The sequence below is a fragment of the Filicampus tigris genome, chromosome 18, assembly GCF_054856515.1.
Source record: "Filicampus tigris isolate MCC_2025a chromosome 18, RoL_Ftig_1.0, whole genome shotgun sequence".
Classification (NCBI taxonomy): Eukaryota; Metazoa; Chordata; class Actinopteri; order Syngnathiformes; family Syngnathidae; genus Filicampus; species Filicampus tigris.
In genome coordinates, this window is record NC_141234.1 from 7,492,073 (window position 1) to 7,515,614 (window position 23,542).

General features: G+C 40.1%; 1 protein-coding gene across 2 annotated transcripts in view; it reads right to left on the reverse strand.

Annotated features, from left to right (window-relative positions):
• The window catches only part of csmd3b (CUB and Sushi multiple domains 3b), a 318,466-nt gene that overhangs the window by 136,902 nt on the left and 158,022 nt on the right, over positions 1-23,542 (reverse strand). The window contains exon 8 of one of the 2 annotated variants that reach the window (XM_086013828.1): positions 20,774-20,971. In XM_086013828.1, the coding sequence (XP_085869954.1) occupies positions 20,774-20,971 (198 nt within the window). Of the gene's footprint in view, positions 1-20,773; positions 20,972-23,542 lie in introns of those variants that run through there. The other variant, XM_086013830.1, reaches the window with a different exon arrangement.

The window sequence follows — 23,542 nt, forward strand, 5'->3', positions numbered from 1 at the left end:
CTCTAACACGTGGAGAAGCAACGCATTTAATTTCAAATGGAATTAAAAAGACTTTAACAAATGTTGAATTTAACCTTGGACTTTAACGTACAGTCCAACCAAGCAGGGTTCAGATTTTAACACTGTCTACTTTACCTTCTGAACATTTCTAACATACAAACATTTACATGTTAAAAAAAAAACATTTTTCAGACTTCCACAAGCTGTTGTATGTTTAATTTGGATGTGAGACCAATTTCACTCAATTCGCAATGTCACAAGTTGTCCAAAGTTGCGACAGTACATGATTGAGGTACATCTGCTCAGAAGAGTCCCGACTAAACCACATACCTGTTTTGTTGGTTTCTCTGTTGTGATTGCAGGATGTTACCACGAAAGTCATCTGGCAATTTATTTTTTTGGAAGAAGGTTAATTCATTTTGAGATTTGAGACTATTTACAATCACAAAAACCTACTGTACCAATCGTGTTAAGACTTTCGAAAGATTAAGGCATTTTAATGTTAATTAAGGCTTTGTTTTTAAATGTATGGATTGAATGAATGCCTTTTAAGTCTTTTTGAGGATCCACGGGAACACTGAAGTCAAAGGATCTCGTGCTACGGCTATGATGTGCCACTCTGCGTGAAACAGGCCCGTGATTAACACCTCACAGCAAGACACCGCCCTTCGCTGGAACCTTTTTGTTATAAGCTGGCATGTTCCCCTCGAGTAAACGATCCGACGAGAGCGATTGCTGTTGAAAAATCAATCATTTTGTGTGCGTCCCAATGCTTCATTTCTCTCGGCGTCGTTGAGCGAATGCCACCCCCGCTGCTTTGGAAATTATCTCAGCCAAAAGGAACGATAAGAGGCGGAGTACAAGTTAAGGGTAAACAAAGCAAAAGAGACAAGACAGTGTCTGTCTAAATCCGGAGGGGGATCAAGATGAATGAATCAAGCGCTCCCCCGTTCTCTCATTTGTATGTTGCAAAGAGATTCGAAATGATCAAGACCCACGACAAACTCCTGAAATTGTGATTTATTGTCTCTACCGTTCATTTGTCAAGCACGTTTCCCTTGCCATTATTCACGCACATTTAAGCTCTATTTGCTCTATGTGTGTGTGTATGGGGGGGGGGGGGGGGGTGCGTGTGTGTAGGGAGAGAGAGACCCCATTATCGGTGAATGTTAAATGTCATCTATGACATCTTAAACAAATAGCGTCGTGCCGAGAGGTGAATGCGCCATAGCCCCAATGGGATAGGATCCACTCATCTCCATGGAGATCTCCATTCTTCCTTCTCCCAGAAAACACCTGCACATTTAATTCTGTCCTAATTATATAAACCACAAATATATTAAATTGCTGCAAATTTGTTTGTTAGCTAGTTGGATATTGCAAAATACTGTACAACTAATATGGTTGGTTATGCTCTATTCACTGTTGAATAAATACATTGTGAACAATGTATTATCCATGTGAAATGATTTATCAAACAGGGGGGACAATATATGTTTAATAGTGTCCTAAGTTTTTAAAATATATTAACTTTATATTTAAAACGTATTTAGTTGATGTATGAAGCGTATAAAGCACTTTAAGTCAAGTGTATTGAAAGTATTATACATTTGTGTTTATAGTGTTTATATATTTTTATTTTCAGAGTTGGGCATTTTACTAAAAATTGAGCATCGGTTATACCTTTTATTGATATTACTTTTAAAAGATAAATTGTAAAATAATCAAATAAAATGAAGATAATTTGTAGTTTTACTTTCATACTTTTATTTTGTATTTATTTTTTTCTCCTGTTGCTTGTTTTTCATTGATTTTATTTCAACAACCCCAAGAACATGTTTAATTTATTTTTTCATGTACATTTAAACTGGATTAATTTCACTAGATTCAATTTAAATTGTAACGTATTTACTTTTATTTTATTCAATTTGTGTTTCCTTTTGATCTTTTTTTAAATTTTGGTTTGTTTTCAATGATTGATACTGCAACAACAAAATTTTATTTAATATTATGGTACTTTTTTTTTCTTGGTAGAGGTAGTATACATATACCTAGTAGCTGTACATTTTTAATCCAGCTCTACAATAGTGGATGTCTTCAATCAGAGGTGGTGTGAAGTGTCCGGTGAGTCAAGCATATAATAAAAGAGAAATCCCACAAAACACAACGTTAATCACTACATGACGCATTATGGGATGTTACAAGTAACGTCCCCGGGGTCCCTTTAACTTTTAGCGCCCGTGAAGAAGGAGAAGAAAGCGATCGTCACATCAAAAAAAGGTCATGCACGACAAGAATGCGCTAAGGGGAAAAACAAAACTAAAACCAAGACCACGCCAAGTGTCACTCGTGTTTCCGACGTGAGAATTCTTAGCAGATTGCTGTCACCTCGTAGCGCCGCCTTTAATAAGAGGCTGTCACAAAGGATTTGATAGATAAATGCCACACGTCTCACAAGTAAGGAAAAGGAGATACAACTTTTAATTGTCTAAATCCTCGCAATTCCTTTGAGGCTAGCTACGGTTTATACAGGCTGTAAGGTGTCATTAAAACACAACAAGCACGCATATAATGTCCCATTTTATTTCATCAGTGTATCCATAAAGACGCATATAAAAGTCACAATGTGAAATGACTCATCTGTGGTTGTTAGGGGATGGCACTAAAATACTTCCCAAATTGTCCAGGTACAATTGCCTTGGACTTTTCCATTGTTATGAGTAGTGGTCGATCCATTAAGCACTGTGAAACAAACCTTTGTTTTTGTTGACGCAGCAAAATAAGCAATTGTAAAGTTGAGAGAAGATGGAAAACAAGTTTCAGGCACTCTCCAAAGGTTAGAAGCAGGAGTGGTAACACTGCACTTAAGCAGCAGGGTGACATTCGCCAAACAAAGAATGGTGAAATTGCATCGAGGTTCACCAGTGGACATTCAATTAAGTGGCATCTCCTACAAGAAATACAAGAAAGCCGTCTATCAGAAAGCCATCTGACATTACTGGGATGAAACACCACCAATAGATGGACAGAAGAAAGAGTCATTAATGACTAGAAGCAAAAACAAGGCCGACTTTAACATATGTCTTGTTCAATTGTTTGTTCACGAATTTTCCCATCAGTGTCTTGAGATACAAGTTCATTTTTTTCTATGATTTTTCTTGCAATAAAAATACTTGCATTTCATCCTCCCAATTGAAATGAATGGAATTGTGATTATTCCGTTCCCCATGCCCCAACCTCCCCCACAATTATTTAATGTGTTTTTAATAAGAACTAATAAGAATAATACTCCATCTGTTGTGCACAATGTGGCCACCGGCAGCAGTATAATACCGTCATGCTTGAAGAAGTGTTTCACCGTTAAGTGATAAACTGTAATAAAATTAGCCGTTTTTCGCAGAGGATAAATAATATATGACTGAGTATTGTTATATTGTGTGTCAGCATGTGTTGCTTCATTATTTGTATTATATTTTGTTGGCTTGACTTCCTCCATCCTTGTCATCCAGGCATCATGGGAGCTCTTGCGCCAGATACAAAACCAGACCCTGGCTCCATTCGAAGCAAACTTTAGACGAGCGAGGGAGAAGCTATATGACAGGAAAAGAAAAGAGGGGATGATGATGGATGATTTCAAAAATGGGGGCTTTAGGCAAGACAAAAACAATTAGAAGTCACAGTGGAAGCGGGGGTGCGGGCGGTCCACCTGAGGGTGAACAGGAAGCAAGACGGAAGGATTTTGGATAGAGACGAAGAAGATCAAGACAGTGATGGAGGGGCGGGAGGATTATTGGGAAGACAAAGAGGCGATGGGAAGAGGGATAAATAACAGAAATGTTGATAGACAATGAGAAAGAGGATCGATGATTGTTTGATGAGGTAAATTGAAGAGAGGAATCCCAGATTGCGTGTGCTGAGCTGGCTTGTTTACTTGCAGGATGCTTGTTCACAATACACAATTGACATAACGGATGAGAAGGCAAATACGACTCCAACAAGCAACAACATAACCCTAACAAGGCAGCTGCACAGCTGAGTTTACGCAAACACATTATTTTGGTAAATATAAAAAAATGTTTGTTTCAAATCAATGATGTAGCCTTTTATAGGTCAAGGAACTATTTTATATTTGATAACTGAAGTTACAGTTAACAGCACTTGGTTTCCTTGGTATTCAGCACAAGTAAGGGCACAGGAACAAGAGTGCCCCGGCACAAGCTTGCCCATATTTGGAAGAGGTTGCCTAGCAACCCACCAGGTAGTAGCCTGGAGGCTATTCCTAGTTTAGAAATAAAGTAGACCAAACATAGCCAATATGGATTTGGATCTTCCTGGTAGAGCTTTTTTAACCTCATCACTGGATAGCATTTCTTTTATGTTCCAAAGCTCTGAAAACTGGGACATCACATTTATTACTTCCTCCATTTTTTTCCATGCCATTTACTGTACAAGTCTAGTAACATATTTTGCAGCAAGCACTCTATCACTCCACCAACCCTTCTCCCCCTCTCTTATTGGATGCTCTGCCTGGCGGCACAACGAGGACGCTCACATATTGAACATTTTTCGGTTTGAGGCGCAGCGCCACGTGACATCGTGTTCCATTGTTATGCAGTTGCAGGACATTAAAAAAAGTGTGGATTAACAGCAAAATGGTATTCAAAAAGATGGAAAATAATTCCTTGGTTCACATCAAAATGTATGTAAAGAAAGTGAAAAAAAAAATGGATCCGCGTAGAAAAGAAGTGGGGAAAAAAAAAAATCATGGATCCGAACACAACTGTATGTGGAAAAAAACAACAAAATACAGACAAAAATATTGGGTTGAAAAATAGGGAAATAATTATTATAGCCACGTAAAATTGTTTTTTAAAAAAGGGTGATACAAATCATCCATACAGAAATTTGATAAGGAAAAAAGTCCTGGGTCAACAAGTGTAATGATACAAATCAGTGGGTGGGGGAGGGTATAAATCCAGACCAAAAGTTAAGTAAAAAATAAATACATTAATTAATTAAATTTCTGGACTTGTGAAAAATGTAATTGGAAAAAGAAAATCATGGATACTTTCCCAAATACGAATGCAAAGAAACTGGAGAGAAAAATGGATGCACAGCAATGTGTGTACCCACAAAGATTTGGAGTAGATTTTTGCACTAACAAAAAATGGTGACGCAAATATGACTAACATCTATTATGAGTTTAGTGACCCAAACCTTACCAAATAACCTGAGAGGAACATTACAATAAATGATGAAAACATGCTCTCAGAGGACCATCCTAAGTGCTGTATTTTGGCTTTTTCTATCTATTTTCTCCAATTGGTAACCCTCCCACCACCTCCTATTCATGTTGTTGAGTCATGACCGGAAGGCCAAATGCATTCATCTTTTTTATTTTTGGAATGTGTCTCTATTTCCTTGCTGCCTTGCAATTTGTGTTGTTGAACAAAAGACTCATTTTCAACTTGGTGGGTGCGCAGCCTTTGACCCCGCGTGATCTGCTAGCGTGTTAACGGCTAGGCCAGCTCGCGTCTGTGAGTTAGAGCGCGTTTTGAAATATTGATGACACCAAAGCGGTCCGCTGGGCGGCTGCGAGAAATGCAACATACTCACACTCACACTTCTAATATTCAATACATGTACGTTTAAAATATTCATGGCCTGCAAGAGATTGAACTCTTCTGATGTCCTGTGAATGGACATGAGGCAACCCCGTTTGATAATGTAATATATATGTATGTTTCATCAACAAAACGTGCATTTGAAGTGTTGGAAAACTACAGTTTTACCACAAATAATACCTAGGGGCTGTACAGTATGCAACATTTAATTAACTGCAGTTGAGGCCATTAATTGTAAAATTAATTTTTGGAAAAAAACATGAAACACTGTTACCAGTATGTTACAATTCATGTCAAGAGAATATGGGCTATAATTCAAAATCAACATCACAATAATGGTCAGTCTACTGGGGTGCTAATCATTATCGCCACATAAGATGGTCATTATACTGGGAAGGGAACTCATTTCACATGCTGTATGTTTCCACATTTAAGAGACCCAATTACATATTCTGGTGCTTCTGTTCGCAACAAGGTTAAAAAAATTGGCTCAGTAATTGAGGTCTGCGTCTCAACCCCAGCATCCACTAAATACAATTTTTGCAAATATGTATCTTTTCATTTTTATTGTTGTTTTTGAGAGGTAGAGACTACTTGAAGGAGGTGTTTATTGATCATCTAAATTACACCCAGAAGCTATTCGAGGAAATATTTCCAAAGCTTCTCTCTTACAGCAGTTTGTGACATTTGGAGTATTATTTTCCATTGTTCTGAGCACTCTGAGCATGCTCTGCTTGTTGCTTGATTTTAACTCACCATACTTGTCACTGTTTTCAGCAACTGACTCCTAGTCTAGTACTAGGAGTACCACAAGGCTACGTGCTGAGGCCCTTGATCTATTCTCCATCAAGTAATGACTATTGTACACTGCACAATGAAATTGCAGTAATCGAAACTAAGAAGAATGAGCAAATGCATTTAGCACTATTTGTCCAATGGATAATCATTGCAATGGGACACACAATTTCCAATATATGTTTGTTCACATGAAAATATGGGTGGCGTCAAACAGAACTAATGTACTATCTTCCCTCTAAGTTGTGTATTTGATCCAGATGTAAATACATGGAAATAGAAAATGAAATTGTTATGTTAGAAGCAAAAATAAAGTAACGGGCCTCACGGTTTTAATACTTTTGGAAGGTAGGGTATGTAATTATAATAAAACATAAAAGAAAAACATGGCTTCTCCCATCTTTAATCAACTTACTACTGTGAACAATCACTATATGGGTACACCTTCACTTCAGGGTAGAGATAACACTGACTATTTCCTGAAACAATATGTTGTATCTCAATATCTCAGTGCCATGCATAGGTGAACAGCTTGATTGCCTGTGTCACTGTCGGTGAACCACTCATGCATGTCGACTTGCGATACACTAAAAAGACACTAACCTGCAACAGTGTTTATTGTGCTCATGTCATATCACATCAACGGTGTGTTGCCGTGCGTTCATGCTAGTTTATCTAAACGTCCAATATACACAAAGATACCGTGCATACGCACTGACGTCTCCTCAGGGAATGTACGATTTGTGCGATTACTTTTATACCGCGTGTGTTGCTGGTCCATGGGAAATGAATACAAATGGTTTGAATATATGTGAAAAGGGCACGTGTGCAGCACTTCATCCATTCCCGTTCTCTAACGGAAGGAAAAATGAGAAAATAAATATAATAGCAGAGAAAATGTGCACTCAAACATCTGAAATTGTGACATCAGAAAAGGCCACATGGGAATTTAGCAGAAAATCATATAAAAACAGGTGTCTTGTCACAACAGACTGTTCGAAAATAGAGGACAGGCTGTCTTGAAAATTACATTTGACCACAAAACCCCCAGCGCAGACCTTCACCAAGGCCTGCCAAGCGCCAACGCACCGACTTGAACACCATGAACAAGCATGGGGTTGTAATAATTAAACAGAAGCAGGACATTTATTAAATGCGTGTATAATTTTAAATGTGTTTAGGACTTTCTTAAGTAACAGAAAGCATATTGGAATATGGTAACCACTAACGATTTTATTGTACGTGTAAAGCGTAGGTATGAATATTCCAAGATACTGTTGATTCATTAATAATGAATAGAGATATGGGGTAGGAACAGATACGTTTAACCTCGTTACTACTTCTTTTCAAACATAAATCTGGTATGTGTATTTTTTTTTTTTACATTTTTACCTAATTTAACCTAAAACTGAACACAAACTCAAACGTTACCACAAACCAAATACTTTAAACCCAACCTACCCCAATTCCAACCTTAAAACTTCTAACTCAAATTCCAAAAAAGGCTTGGGAAATTCACAGTGCTGTGTCTTTTACTTTAACTACGCACACTCACTATCTGCAGGGAGGCTGCATGCCCTTCTCCCGTGCAATGCGTCCTACTTAGCGGAAATTTCCATGTAATCCGCATCTGTATAGCACACAATCAACATGTCATCTCACCGTGTCGCCTCTTCTCTTTATGCTAAAAGAGCATTATGCAGATGTAATGTCATAACAGGGGTCTCGGCGGTAAACACCACTCCCCCCTCCCCGAAAAAAAACAAAAACATCCATCATCATTGCCATGACAACTGGGGATAGAGCTGTCAATCAGCTGGGGTCCCCCACCCCAGGGGAGGGGAAAAGTCTGTATGGCAAACAAACATGAGGAAGACATCACGCACACACAGAGGTGCATTGATGTTCATCATTAAGTGATACAGAAGAGATACAGTCGTATGAAAAAGTTTGGGCGCCGCTGATCATTTTCAAGATTTTCCTTTAGAAATCATTGGTTGTTTGGATGAGCAATTTTAGTTAAATGTATCACATAGTAGATGACCACAGTGATATTTGAGAAGCAAAACAAAGTTTACTGGATTTACAGAAAGTGTGCAATAATTATTTAAACAAAAGTAGTTAGGTGTTTTTTAGTGGATCCTCCTTTTTAGTGGAGCCTCCTTTTGCAAAAAGAACAGCCTCTAAACCCTTCCTATAGCTTCCAATGAGGGTCTGGATTCTGGTTGAAGCTATTTTGGACCATTCTTCATTAGAAAACATCTCCAGTTCAGTCATGTTTGATGGTTTCCAAGCATGGACAGGCCACTTGAAGCCATACCACAGATTTTCAAAAATCTTTAGGTCTGGGGATTGAGATGTCCATTCCAAATCGTTGTACTTGTTCCTCTGCATGAATGCCTTAGTCAAATTTGTGCAGTGTTTAGGGTCATTGTCTTGTTGAAGTATCCACCCCCGACACAACTTCAACTTTGTCACCGATTCTTGAACATTTATCTCAAGAATCTGCTGATACCGACCGGAATCCATGTATCCTTCAACTTCAACAAGCCGGTACCTGCACTGACCACACAAGCCCATGGCATGATGGGACCAGTGCCACCACCGAATTTTACTATGGGTAGCAAATGTTTTCTTCATCTGTATTACCCTTCCATACACCATCTCCTTGTGTAAAGTGCAAAGAATAGTTGAATGATCTCACCAAGAGCTATAAATATCTTGTTTAGTAATGCTAAAATGTTACTTAAAACACTACTGGTACAGTCAATAGTGTGGAATAGTGATGAAGCTTTCCAATCTAAGTACTCCCCGCTGACAAGTACTGATGATAACATTTAGCACCTCCGCTGCCCATTCCTTTTCTCTCCATCTTCTTACAATGTACAAATTATTTCTCTTCCTCACCTTGCTTCCCTCTTATTGTCAGATTAAACTGTCTATCCTGCTGTCCCCTTTGAAATCCCCTGTTACACACCACCTCAGGTTGTGTGTGTGTGTGTGTGTGTGTGCGTTGGCAGGCCAGACGCGCTTAGTGAGCATTAAACTGTCACACATTTTAAAAGGCACGGAGGTGTGCTGCGGGGGTGGCAGCCATGTCGCGACTAAAAAAAAAAAAAAAAAACAGAAAAGAAAAAAAGCAGTGTCACTTCCAAATATGCAATGCATGACACATTTCTAGTTACTGTATTTTAAGAGTAATTGGCCACATTACAAGATTATCATTATCATTAGTCATGTCACACACACACACAAGACGTTCAGACACAAAATGGAGACCGCTCTCATAGGCTGGTAGTTAGCAAATGCAAATAGTCAGTCCGCCTCTGAGTGGAAGGCCTTGCGCTAGCCGATTATGTCACGCTACGGCAACTTCAATCGGACAAACTACATTATTTACACCACTTTAAATAAGAGTCTAATGTGCTTTTTTTATCATTTGCATTTGTTCATTCGATTAAACTCAAACCTTTATCTCCACGCAGTAAAGAAAATTACAACTAACTGAATGGTGTTTTCTTAATTCCCTTAATGGAGAATAAAATGGATGTACTCAGGTTGGTGTTGGGGTGGTAGTTGGGGTGGTCATTATCTCTTTGTCAAAAGGTCGGATGTGTTTTCCATAACTCGTGTGTTGTCAGATCTCATTAAAATGAGCAGGTGATCAATGAGTAGTGACTTCTCCATTTTAAGAAGCTGAAAACGTTTTTCACGATGCTACCACAAAGCCTTCTTCCTTATTTTGTTCTCAGCATGTATCTTATCAACACTGCTCTGTTTCTATAATCTTATGTTATGTATAGAGTTAGCTGCTGTGACATGAGTCCGATTGTGACTTTGTCAAAGACATGTCCGATTGGATACCTGCCTCCATCTATCTAGTTTTCTGTTCCGATGAGCGAGAAATAGAAAACTGGATAGATGAGGACATGACATGAAGGACATGAGGATGGATCAAAATTTGATCGAGCTTCATGTCCTTGTCGTGACAATTATAAGGCCGGATAAATCACCTTCACACATTCGTTTTCTTACTCAAAATTGTCTTGTCTAGGAACCCTTACTCTTATCTTATCCGTGAACAGAAAATGTCATCTTAAAGCTTACTCTTAACCCTACTCATGCCTCCAAAAAGTAAAGTCACACCTTATAATGTTATAATTCTCATTACATTGTCGTGTTGTCCCTGCTTTGTGACTGCTTCCACACATTTGTATTCACACAGGGCACACACTTTGAGAGTGAACATCCTGAATCATTTAGTGGCTAAATGAGTCCCTACTGACTTGAGCGGTGCTACTACACTCCGCTTGATCTTGCGTGTGAGAGATTTTGTGTGCTACAGCGTGAACGGAAATTTTGTGTGTGCTAGTGTGCACGTGTTGCTCCGCACTGTACGTTCCCCGTTGCAGCGTCAGCATCCCATCGCGGGGAAGGAGCCACCGCGGTAAACACATTTTTAATCCAATCTCATTAGAGTGAAGTAAAGCGCACCTGACATAAGCCTTCTGCACACAGCGCCACCACAGCACAACAGAGTCAACTGAGATTTACCAACAGTAGAGCGACAAACTTGTTTTTTTTTTCCAGTGATACAGTGGTGTCATAAGTCCTGACAAATGTGGGACCCAGACAAATCCAGTTATTGCAAAAGCTTGCGCAATGGCAAACAGTATCGACTGTAAGATTTTTCTACTTCTTATTATTCCTTGATTATTTCTAATTAATTCCACCCACTAATCCAACAGCACCTGGCATTCAAATCTAAATACTGGAAATCTTCATTAGCTCTAACATGTGTTGTTGGAGTGGTAAAAAAAAACAAAAAACAACCTTCATATGAAATGTCAGCTGTAAGAATTTCAAAACTGAAGAAACAACTTCAAACAATCTTCCTCACACATTTGAGATTTGCACTTCTGTTCGTTTTTGCAACTTCTCTGTTGTTCATTGTCTTTATTGTCTACATATTAGTATTATATTGCTTTAGCGCCACCTTGTGGGAGGGAACTATGTTGAAGTGAGGGGTGAAGCTTCAGTTAGTCAGGCTACAGCCTCGTGTCAGAAAAGTAATAGTTTGCCGCAATGGTGGCATCAATAGTCAATTAACCTTTTTAGTGGGGTGTCAATTGCTCGCCATTGTTTCAGATTTTCTTGCCTTACCTATAAAAATGATAAACTGTATCAAAATGAAGATCTATAATACAGGGTGTTACATAAGTTTGTCACTTTACAAAAATTCATAACTTAGGAATTGGCTTTTCTTGAAAGGTGAAATCTTCCAGTTTTCTGCTGCGGTGGTCATAAGGCCATTGTTACATTACAATCAATGTTTTTACTTTTAGCGTAAAATGTAGTTTGCACTGATTTCATTGCTATTTACTGATAATGTTGACTGGAAAGGAGAAGGCATTTTTTGACTAAGAATTTGATAAGAATGGAAGATCTGATGACTGTGATAACTGAGGCCTTGACAATCATTGATCCCAATTTGCTTGTTCACGTTTGGCAAGAACTCAAATACTGTTTCGATGTATGCCGTGAAACCAAAAGTGGGCCTACTGGCATACTGCCAATTTACTGGCAATAAATTCTAGTGTTAATGGTATTAATCCAAGGACGGGAGAGCATAACCGCATTTCTACCACTAGAGCCGGGAGAGCAGATGCGTCTTTTTCTTTTTTTTTAATCCAATTCTCTGTCTCTTAGCCAATTTAATGCATCAGAATATACATGTGATGGTGTCGCGAAACCGCAGAGAATGTCCCGGAATTTTTTTGAGCCGCAATGGCTGTCGATCACGAGAGAGAATAAGTAATGGCAGCGATAGAGATGACACGCTTGTGGACTTTGAACCAGTGGAACCAGTCGAACGTGATACATGGTTAAGATATACTGTATGTTTGTAGACAATGACAATGTCGACGCCTTTGGAACAAAATACAAGATGGTAATTCCTAAGTGCTTCTCTTGCACTGACACTTTCTTTTTATATCTTCAATTGAAACAGTAAATAATAAACTCGGGCCTGTGTGAAAACCACATGTCTAAATTCTCTGATTATTTTGGAATTATCTGCTACAGGGGCTGAGATATCAATGATTTTATAGGTGTTGAATTTCTCTGACAACCTCAGGTTTAAGAGTGTGATTCTATAGTTGCCCTCAGGCTTTGGGGACTACGCAAAAGGGGTGTTTCTTTCTGCTAATCAGCCTGCTACATACAGCCAAGATTTTGGGCAAAGGTAGGAATAGGCCAAACTGTACATATGCGCAAGTATTAAGTACATAGAGCTACTGTCGACTTTGGATGATGCAGATTTTGTGCCAATTAGTGAATCCTCTCTTTTTGTCAATGTTTTGTTTGAAGAGATTGGCGGTGAACCAGGAGGATAATTCAGACAAGCATTGAGATGAGGGGGCAGATGGAGATGATATGTTTGGTTTTGCAAGAAAGGTACAGCTGGCCGTCAACCGTGCAACAATTAAAGTGAATGTTGAATTTACAAATAATACGGCAGAGGGGGAAGAGGTATACAAATAAAATTGTATTGTATTGTACAGCAGATGATGAAGAGCAGGTGCCCCAGGATGGAGCCTTGGAGCACACCTGTAGTGACTGGCGAGGGACTGGATCAGACTCTTGCCCCCTACTTTCCTTTTAGCTAGAGCTTTGATGGCGTCTTGTGCCGATGGTGCCTCAGTGTTTCAGTGAATTCAGAAAATAATGCAAATATGTTTGCAAATTTCTGAATAGAGAAATGCGAATAGGCAGGGATTCACCGTATAACTTTAAAACTAACATGATAATTAACAACGCACACGCTACTTTAACATTACCTTTTGGATAGTTTTACTATTACCTTTCATTTATTATTACATAATGGGGGGATTAATTTAAAGGGCCGAACAAATTGCAGGTTGGACAGATATGTTCGACTTTCAAGAGTCCAATGTAATTATGGGATACAGAGGGCTTAATCTCGTCGTTATCCCTCTTCCGATTGTTAAGACAGCATCCACCGTGCCGGTAATGAGAGACTAGAACATTAGAGGGGATGAGCTAAGAAATAAAATATGTAGAGAAGTGGATTGCAAGTGTGTGTGGGATGAGAACTGTGTGTGTGTGTGTGTCTGTGTGTGTGGTGGTTGTGGAGTAGGAAGCAGAGAGCAGGTCTGCAGGAGAGAGATAAGACCGCTTCAAGTGTCACTACAAGACACTACATTGATCTGCGGGAGACGAGGCAAGAAGACGGAGAGGAGGGGCAGGAGGGTAGGAAGGGAGTGTGATTAGTGTGAATAATGGACTTCTAAACACAATTCCACATGCACTTAAATTGTTCTTATAAATGAACTCGGTTCACTATCTACCTGCCACGTTAATAAAACCATTTGCAAAAACCTAGCAGGGGAGCAAAGGAATCAGAATACTTGTCTATGGCAAGGATATACAATATGACATGTAAAGGGACTTAAAATAGAAGAATTAGCTATTGTTATTGCCTTATTTCTATAAATAGCAGCTGTGTGTCTGGGGGAGACCTTGATTAATATTCAACAATGTGAACAGGATATTACAATTTATGTCACATTAAACAGGAACTGAAAATCTGATTAAAAAAAGGACTATGGAGAAAGGCAGTAAGACCCTTTTGCGCTTACCTTATAAAGTGGGTTACACAATTCCAATGTTGAATGTCTTAGACCAGGAATGGGCAATTTTTATGCTGGAGGTGGCCACAATTTATCATAAGTGCTACTGGGGGGCCACATGGGACCATGCATTTTACTAACAAGAAGAACGGCAAGAATGCTAACATGTCTCCCATCTAGTGGTGACTGTTGGAATTGCAACTTAAAACTACATCTGACCCATGAATATTTCTAGTTCGACAGACGCGGATTCGCAGCAGTGGATTTTTTTTTCTTTTTTATTTCCCACAATATTTTTCATAACTTGGATTTGTCCCAGTTTTTCCAGGATTTTCTCTCCCTTTTTTTTTACCATTTTTTTCTGTTTATTTTTTGTTTTTTTTAAAGAGTTGTTTGGGTTTGTGGGAGCGAAAAATCCTCACTCCCTACTTTGTATTTCTATACAGTACAGTACCATTGAATTTATTTTTCTGACAACATACACTTTCATTCTGAGTGACTATGAGTTGCTGATTTGGTTATCATATGGGCTTTGCAGTTGACTATTTCATCTAATGTGTGAACAATAGAGTCTATGAACTTGGGTTGTTACATCGTTTCATCTACCTGGGTATGTACTTTGTATTTACAGTGTGTGTGTGTGTGCGTGTGTGCGTGTGCGTGTGCGTGTGAACTCCACATGTCTGGTTGGCAGGTCGAGTGTGTTCATCTTCTCCAGCTGCTTCGCTCAGCAGAGCTTTAGCTCCTCAAGGAGCCATTAGCAAGGCAAAAATTAGACCTGCGGATCAGTGAGAAGCTTTTGCATGTACCAAACATGGTCAGCCCAGAGTAGTAGGACGATAGGAAAAAAACATGCCCTGCAGGCTAAAAAACAAACAAACAAAAAAACATGCCTATTGGCTGTCTCAGTAAATAATGGGAAATGATATGAATTGAGGACTATCCTTGTTTTTAATAAAATATTTGTGACAATGCTTTCATCAATATATTGTAATGGTAGAAGAATTACAGCATCGTTCATGGCTGAAATTATCTTGTTTTGAGAAGGCTTGTGTCCCATGCAAATGAATCACTGCTCACTCCACCTCCTCGACTGCCGGGTCAATGGCAAGTACTAATTTTGTTATCAGAACAACTAGGGGCGGAGCTCGTGGGGGGCATGGTGATAGGAATCCTGAGCCTAAAAAAGATTGACGGATTGGATTTTCAATTATGGAGGTGGCACTTGATCACTTGGTGACGTTATCTGTACTATTTTGAATACAAGCAACTTTTAGGTACATTTTCTAGAATATTGTATGTTCACTTTAAAAATTATTCTTAAATCTAAACTTCCACATAATGGCATTCATTTTCCTCCCAGTCCAACTGCAGATCTAGGCAGCCATTTTTTCCCCTTTTTTTGTTTTGTCAAGCAACAAGTGTGGATAATTTCATGCCCTTTCGAGGATTATTCTGCACAATATGCACCAGACTAGCCACAGACATAAAGCTGAAACTACAAAAAAAAAAAAAAAAAAAAAAAAAAAAAAACTAAATCAGGCAGGCAGCATCAAAACTGTGTTCAGGAAAATAGAGAACCCATACAATTTCTCCCCCAATTCTTTTTAAATTCACGATTGCAGCCTTTTAAAGTAAGGGAGTAGAAAATACAGAAGCAGCAGCAGGTTGAAAGTGTGTGTTTGATGAACAGGTTGTGAGAAAGGAATCCAGATGCTACACATCATCTCATTAGCACCCGCCACCATGGTAACCCACATGTGCAGCCAGAAACAGAGCCGGGGACTTTACAGAGCAGCCGGCCTTTGTGTACTCTCGAAAGTGACTAATGAGAACCATTGGTGTCCTATAGCAGACATTAAGAGTATAATGGTGACTAATTCTAATGAGCTCAGCCAAACCTTTATTACATGTATAGTGCATTTGGGGACAGTCATTTGAAGGTTTTAGTTTTGAAACAACTTTCATGGCGTGGAATCTTTAGTACAAGTAGGAATGGTGGTAGAGCTATCTATATCTGATGTTTTAAAAAATGATGAAAGTGAAACATATTTATGTTCATTATTTAGCTTTAATGTGACATTTTTAGTACGTTCCCGGGTACTGTGTGGACGCTTCACACAAAAGGGTTTGTAATTACATCTCAATGCCACAAGATAGAGTCATAGCACTTTTTCTAGGTGTCTGACTAAAGGAAACTCCTCTCCTCACTTCAACGCAGTTCCTTGGCCTCATAAAGGTGCAAAAGCACACCATGAGCATTAAAACTGCAACTAGGTCTTTCAGCGAATAGAGGATAATATGTTGAACCCCTCTCCCAAAAAAAATCATTAAATAGGCAAATATCGAACCGCAAATATGTAAAGATTCACTGTACATTTTATTGAAGTGTAGAATTTGTTCAACAAAACAATGAGATTCACTGATAAGTTCAGACATATGAATTAGTAAAATAAATAAGAGATACCATTTTTAATCCATGGCAAGATCTCAAAAACTGTTAAAAATATACAAACTTTCAACGGGATCCAAATAAAAGATGTGTGCTCCAAGCATACATAAAAAAATATGCTCGAGTTATCCATTTTAAAATGGACTACATGAGTTGCACTAGTCATAACTTGAATTTAGCGTATGGCAAGATTTTGAAAAAAAGCCTGCAGCCCTGTGTTCACGGTGGTAGCTTAACCCCTCTTAGCCTCGCTGACAAGAGTGACAGAGACATTACTAATCCGCCAATGACAAGTGGCTTTACCTGGCTTGCTGGCTTTTCCTGGCTCCCAGAACCCCCTTCCCACGTCATTTCCATGCAGAGTGATTTGACATTGGTGGTAAATATGCTAGAATATTAATGCTAATCTGTTACATAAATCAATATCAAGAGAATGTGTTTTCTGCACAACATTCTACCTTATTAACATGGAGTTGGTTATCTAAAAGGGAATTATTGTCCTGTGGGGTGTTGTTGGACGCTAATCCATCTCTGCTTTGTTTGGATATTGCAACTTGTTTTTTGCCACAGGAAATTATGTGGTCATGCTTTAAAACTTTATGCATCATAACACAATACAAAATATTCATTGCTGTGCAGCTATTGTTTTGTCAACTTGGTGTCCCCACTCTCATGCTCTACACTATAATAGCTGTGACTTTGACTGTGTGTGGCTTTAAAAGGTGGGAACTAGCCTAGTGAATGACATGGGAGTCAGTGAATGAGACGGTAAGGCTATTGTTACCTCAGGTTATCCAATCTGAATGTTAAGTCTCTGGGCGACATTTGTGGCAGTAGAAGCTAGTGTAGAATTGTGCGTATGTGTTTTATTTGTTACCATTTGTTCAATAAAGTGATTGAATGTGCGCCAGTGGCTGTGTTTATCCTTGATCACTTGTGGGGACATTACAATACGCTCTAACTAAGTGGTAAATTATATTAGCTAAAATGCACCATTTTCTCTGTGTGAAATGATCCTAAACTTTGGACATCCTCTCTCTTTTAAACACTCTTTGCACCTGGCTTACACATATTGCTGCATGATCTGCCGTAACAGGTCTGTGAAGAAAAATGGTCACTACAAAATCCATCTAAAATATAGCCCAAAAAAAATGCTGTATAAAATTAGATAAGTACAATTTAAAAATAATGAAACTGTAAAAAGTGAACTTCAATTTGGTGATGGATGACTGTAAATACTAAAATCCTAAAAAATAACTGTAATAAATATGAATCAAATAAATATTTTAAGGGTCTTGAACACAAACACTGAAAACTCACTCTTTGGCACACCATGTAAAATTTGAAAGCATTGGTCCCAGTTCCACTTATCGACACAGAATGGGGTGAAACATATATCAAGGACGCGTGGACAAATTTGAACAGAAAGTCATCGACTTTGGTTTTAAGCAGCAAATTAAAAGGCTGGTTTCACACCATGCTCTAAACTGTCCATGTGAATTTGAGTGTCATTCGTTGTTTGTCTGTGTGTGAATTGTAATGGGTCCTGAGCGTACCACGCCTCTCACCCTAAATCAGCTGTGACCCTAATGAGGACAAGCACTCTAGAAAGTGGGGATGGATAATTGATAGTGAATGTTCCCTATTAGACAAAACGCCGAATGAACTCTTTTACCCTCCTTCTTCGGCCACAACTAGGTTTCTTCAATTACAAAAGGGAAGTCTGCCTGTCTTTGAAACACGCAATGCTCCTCTTTGTACTTGTTTGTCGAGTTCAAGCCGTTCTGCCAACAGCGACGTCTATGGTGGGGCTCCATTTTGGTTTCTTTGATCATATTGCAACCCCCCTTCAGCTGCAACTTTACCGGACCCCCCGCTATCGCCGTTGAAACCGCAGAGACTCGCACTGCTTCTCTGTGATTGACACCCACTGTGTTCTTCGGATGAATGCGAGCAATTAACGGACTCATTTCGAGGATAGATGGGACTTGGGGGAGGTTATAAACGAGAGCATGAATCGGTTTCACGCTGCGATTCTTTTGCGAAAACCATGTTGGAGTCGCGTTTGTGTCAAGGGGCTGCCTGGTGACTCATCGCCAGGATTTGGTTTGACGCCTCTCAGTCATCACCAGTCACTTTTAATCACATTCTAACAAGGTTGTGTTTGTGTGCGACAGTCGTTTTGTGTTGACAAAACTTGGTAGTGAAGTGGCGCAGCATGATTCCAGGAAGAGATGACTTCTATTTTTTGTCTTGAGTTGTTGACTCATTCATCTGACCAAAACTAACACCGAATGGATGTGCAGATACTTTGTGTGCAAGGATGATTTCACATACTGTATTAACATTGGCCTCTATTTTGTACAAGCTACCTTAATATAATGGTACGGTTTCTAGTAAACAAATACGTTATAGCAAAAGTTTTGCTTGTTATCAAATAAGGTTGTGTGTTGTAGGATTAGAAGTTTGTTTTGAGAAGTAAGGGTTAGGGTTAGTTTGACACTACAATACCCAGTCGGAAAAGGGTGGAGTGCCTTCTCCAGGCGGGGGATGAGATCTTGCCCCAAGTGGAAGACTTCAAGCATCTCGGGGTCTTGTTCACAAGTGAAGTAAGAATATCATGGGAAAGCATGCAGCTACAATGATTCTTGAGACTCTGTATCAGTCTGTCATGGAGAAGAAGGAGCTGTTGATCTACATTTCTACCCTCACCACAGCTCTTGACCTAAAGAACAAGACCCCTGTTAAAGCGGCCAAAATGAGTTTCCTTCACAGGGTGTCCGGGCTCTCCCTTTTGAGACAGGGTGAGAAACTCGGTCATCCAGGAGCGGCTCATAGTACAGCCGCGGCTCCTTCTCAACGAGAGGAGCCAGATGAGGTGGCTCAAGCATCTTGTTAGGATGCTTCCTGGATGCCTCCCTAGTAAGTGTTCCAGGCACGTCCTGCTGGGAAGAGGTCCCAGGGATGACCCAGAAGACGCTGGGGAGACAATGTCAAAATCACCTCCGCCTGTTTAAGATGAACTGACCCCAGGTAAGTGGAAGAAAGTGGATATATGGATGTGTTAGGGCAGGGGCGGGCAATTCCAGACCTTGAGGGTCGATATCCTGCATGTTTTATATGTTACCCTGGTGCAACCCACCTGATTCAATTGATCAGGATCGTTATCCAGCTTCTGCAGACCGTGCTGATTATATGATCATTTCAATGAGGTGTGTTGCAGTTGGGACACAGGGAAAACAGACAGGATACTGGCCCTCGAGGGCCAGAATTGCCCACCCCTGTGTTAGGGGTTGGTAATAGGACTGGGGGATCATGGAGTTGGGGGTTGTAGGTTAAGGTCAATGGTTTGAGTTGGGGTTAAAGGAGAATGGAGTGAGGAATAAGAGTTATGTTTCGGGGTTGGCAAATGGGGTTAAGAATAGGGTTTATGGGCCTAGGAGTTTGGGGATCATCGGGCTATATTTAGGGATTAGGGATTAGGGTTTTAGGTTCAGGGCTGGAAGTTTTGAGGTTTGAGTTTGGATAAGAGATCAAGCATTGGGATATACTGTAGGATTACAGGTTCATATTACGGGTTTAGCTTTTGGGTAGGGATAAGAGTTGGGGCTTGATGATGCAATTAGGGGTTTATGATTTAGGATTGGGTTGGTGGTTAAAGGTTAGGTGAGGTTAAATTGAGGGGTTAAGGATGTGGGCACGAGTGATTGGATTGAATCGGATTGGAATCAGAGGTTGGAGTTAGGAGTAGGGGTTAATTTTATGGTTCAATTTTAAAACAGGCAGTTAAAGTTAGGGCCTGTGGATTTGGGGATTATAAAGTTTAGGGTTAGGAGATTATGATTTGGGTTATATTGTTAGGTTAAGTATGAAGTTAGATTGTGACAAGCAGAGGTGCTGTTGAATTCTTATAAAAAAAAAAAAAAAACACTCTCAGAAATGATGTTTCCTTTCATTAAAACAACACGACGTTTTGACAACCAAAGGCGTACAATTGCCAGAGAAAAGAAATTTGGTGGGAATGTGGTGTTTTTGTATAGGCCTACATGGATGTTAAATATGGCCAAAAACATGGGCAGAATGACTTGTGGCATGATGAACAAAGTCCACAACAATCCTAGATCCCCACGCCCACACACACACACGCACACCCACGCACACACACATGCATGTGTCAGGCCATTCCCCCACAATTCATTCTATAAAGCCACAGGAGCACATACACAAGCAATCCGGGCGGCAGCGTGTACCTCGGCAGACGGGAGCGGGGAAGTCCCACACGGCCGTGTTTCCGGCATTGAGCACGCAGGTGAGTGTGGCGTGTCCGTCCAGAACATAGCCAGATACGCAACTGTAGCGCACACTGGCCCCCACGGCAAAGCGCCCGCCGCCACTTAGCACTGCTTTGGGCGGGACGCCGGGGTTCCCGCAGGATGTACTGTGGAGTTCTGTGGGTACAGATGATAAGAGAGGGAGTCGGGTTAGCCGGGCGGACCATCAATACAGGTTTAAATTTATGGTCATAGAAGAACATAATGTATCCCATCGGAGATCTTATAGATTTCAATTAGAAAACGGTTAACCTGCAATGGAGCTCAGAGGTGCACAGACCTGGTATAAGATGTTGCAAATTTAACAGGTGGTTCCAATTTGACTCAAAAAGGGACAAGACAAAGCAAATTCCAGCATTTTTTTTCCCTAAAATACTGGCCCTGGTCCAGTTTTCACAAACATTGCTTAAACAAGTACAGGGCATATCCATATTCACACTTTTGCAGTCTAGTACAGCAGAAACAGTTCTGTTTTTTACTGAACAGCTCAAATAAGATGCCAGAAGTTTGTTGACTCCATGCAACACAGATGTGAAGCAGTTTTACCGCAGTGCTTATACAGTTTTTCAAATTTATGTTACAAAGGTTAGCATTAAGATAGCAGACCTTTTTTTAGATGGAAGTACATGGCTTGGTTGAATATTTTGGAGATGAATGTCTCTGTGTGTTGGTGTAATGTTCAATTGTCTTGTTTTATATATCAATTTCACTTCATCTGGGAGCGACAAACCACTTGAAAAAAAGCACACGTTGGCCATTTTGGGGGACCTACACAGGCAAGAGTGTGTTTTCATTCCGTGTAAGTGGTTTTATTCAATATATGTCTCCCATTTCTTGAGCATGAGAGAATAAAAACAGGCGCAGAGGAATCCTCGGAAAAGTGTCTTTTAATAAATCATGTGTTTAAAGTATATGGAAGGGGTAAAACTACTGTTATTAAAAATATTAATTCCAAGTATATGGTCTCCAAACAGTATTTTACATATTTTCTGCTCTCTGGAATGTATCCACTGTGATATAAGGAGATGACTGTCATTGGTAAAAACTGAACATGGTATTGACATTTTATGTCCATAATTACAATTCAATAGAGCTGGGCATTTTACTAAAAATTGAGCGTACGTTGTTCCTCACTCGTCTGCAGCGTGGGTACCTTTCCGTTGTCCGTCATTCGCCTTTTTTTGCGGGCGGGAAAAAATAGTACCCGTCTATAGGCCGATCTGTCTCTAATTTTAAATGGCTGTCTGTCGGCGAGTCTGACTCAACCTTCACTAGCACCCCCGCCTTCCCTCGACCTTCTCGTCATCCGTCTACCGTCAGCAAAACGGGCATCCGTCAGTGGCGGATAGACGGACCGGTCAGTCACATGGATGGAATGCGCACCTCAGCAATGCAAGCAGTGTAAATCAAGTATATTCTGCTGCTATATATAGAATAAGATTGCAATGGTAAGTAGCAATTTATTTTGATTGTTCTGATGAGCACCATGCATGAGGCCTTGTGGGAAGTGAGATTTTCACACTCTGCCAACAGGAGACAAGGCCCGTGAAGACGAGCAGATGTTTGCCTCCATGCGCCGCCGTCACTGCCAGCACAGACCGGCGCGTCCTGTGAGAGCATTTGTGTGCTCTGCGGTCATGGCGGCTAGATGCCAAGAAATGTTATTGAAGTTTTTAGATTCAGACACAGAGGAAAGCGCAGTCGCTGGGATGGAACTGACTCGTCTTCCACCTCCTTGACAAGTTTTTCAGCTCTGTCAAGGTGCAGGATATGCTGAAAGCAAATTGTCTCCTGAGAGCAGGCGCCATTATGAAAAGCAGAAAATCCCTCGGCGCAAGTCAAAGATGTCAAATGTCATCAAGATGGGAACATGGGAAAGGAAGGGAAAAGAAGGTCGAAAATGGTTGCCAGCCAAGTGCGGGCTGAATTTCCAAGTGTTTGATGGTGAGTCATCAAACTTTGCCACCATGCTTTGCCCATATACAATGATGAAAACATATGTCTAGTATATGCGGCTCCTGTTTTGTAGATTTGGTCAAATCTCTGAGAAGTCCATTTTTACTTACCCCTGGGAAGGGCTAACATGACACAAAAATTGCTGAATTAAACCAAAATTCCACATTCCCTGTATCTTTTCAGACATGGGTTCTTGAGATGTTTTTGTGTGTCTACTTACGTTGCTAAACACAACAGGGGCGGAATTTTCAGAACACTTTTGGGGGCGCGGACCACTTCAAACCAGAAGAGACCAATTCAAACCAAAAAGACAGACTTCCTGCGTCTTGCCAGGCATACCGAATTTAATGTCGCCAAGTGAAACTGGCTTCAGGGGGCTACATTTTCAAAAATGATGTTATATATATGTTAATGCATACAGTGTACAGTCCAAATAATATATTCCCGCCGCAAAACTCAAAATGTATCCAAATCCTATGTAAATTATCAGCTGGAGCCATGCTGCGTTTAAAGTTAAAGTTTCTCCCTCAATATGCATTCACTGGTGCGTATGTTGCTGGCAGATGTGTACTGTATACACACTTAAATGTATATGCACACCGGAGAGAAAGCGGGAGGGAGGGAAAGGCAGGGAGGACGCTACGAGCCATAAAGCAGGAGGCTGATGGGAGAACGGGGACCAGCTCTGCTCTTACAGTTCCAGCGTGATTGATACAACAATGAAAGTGTGCA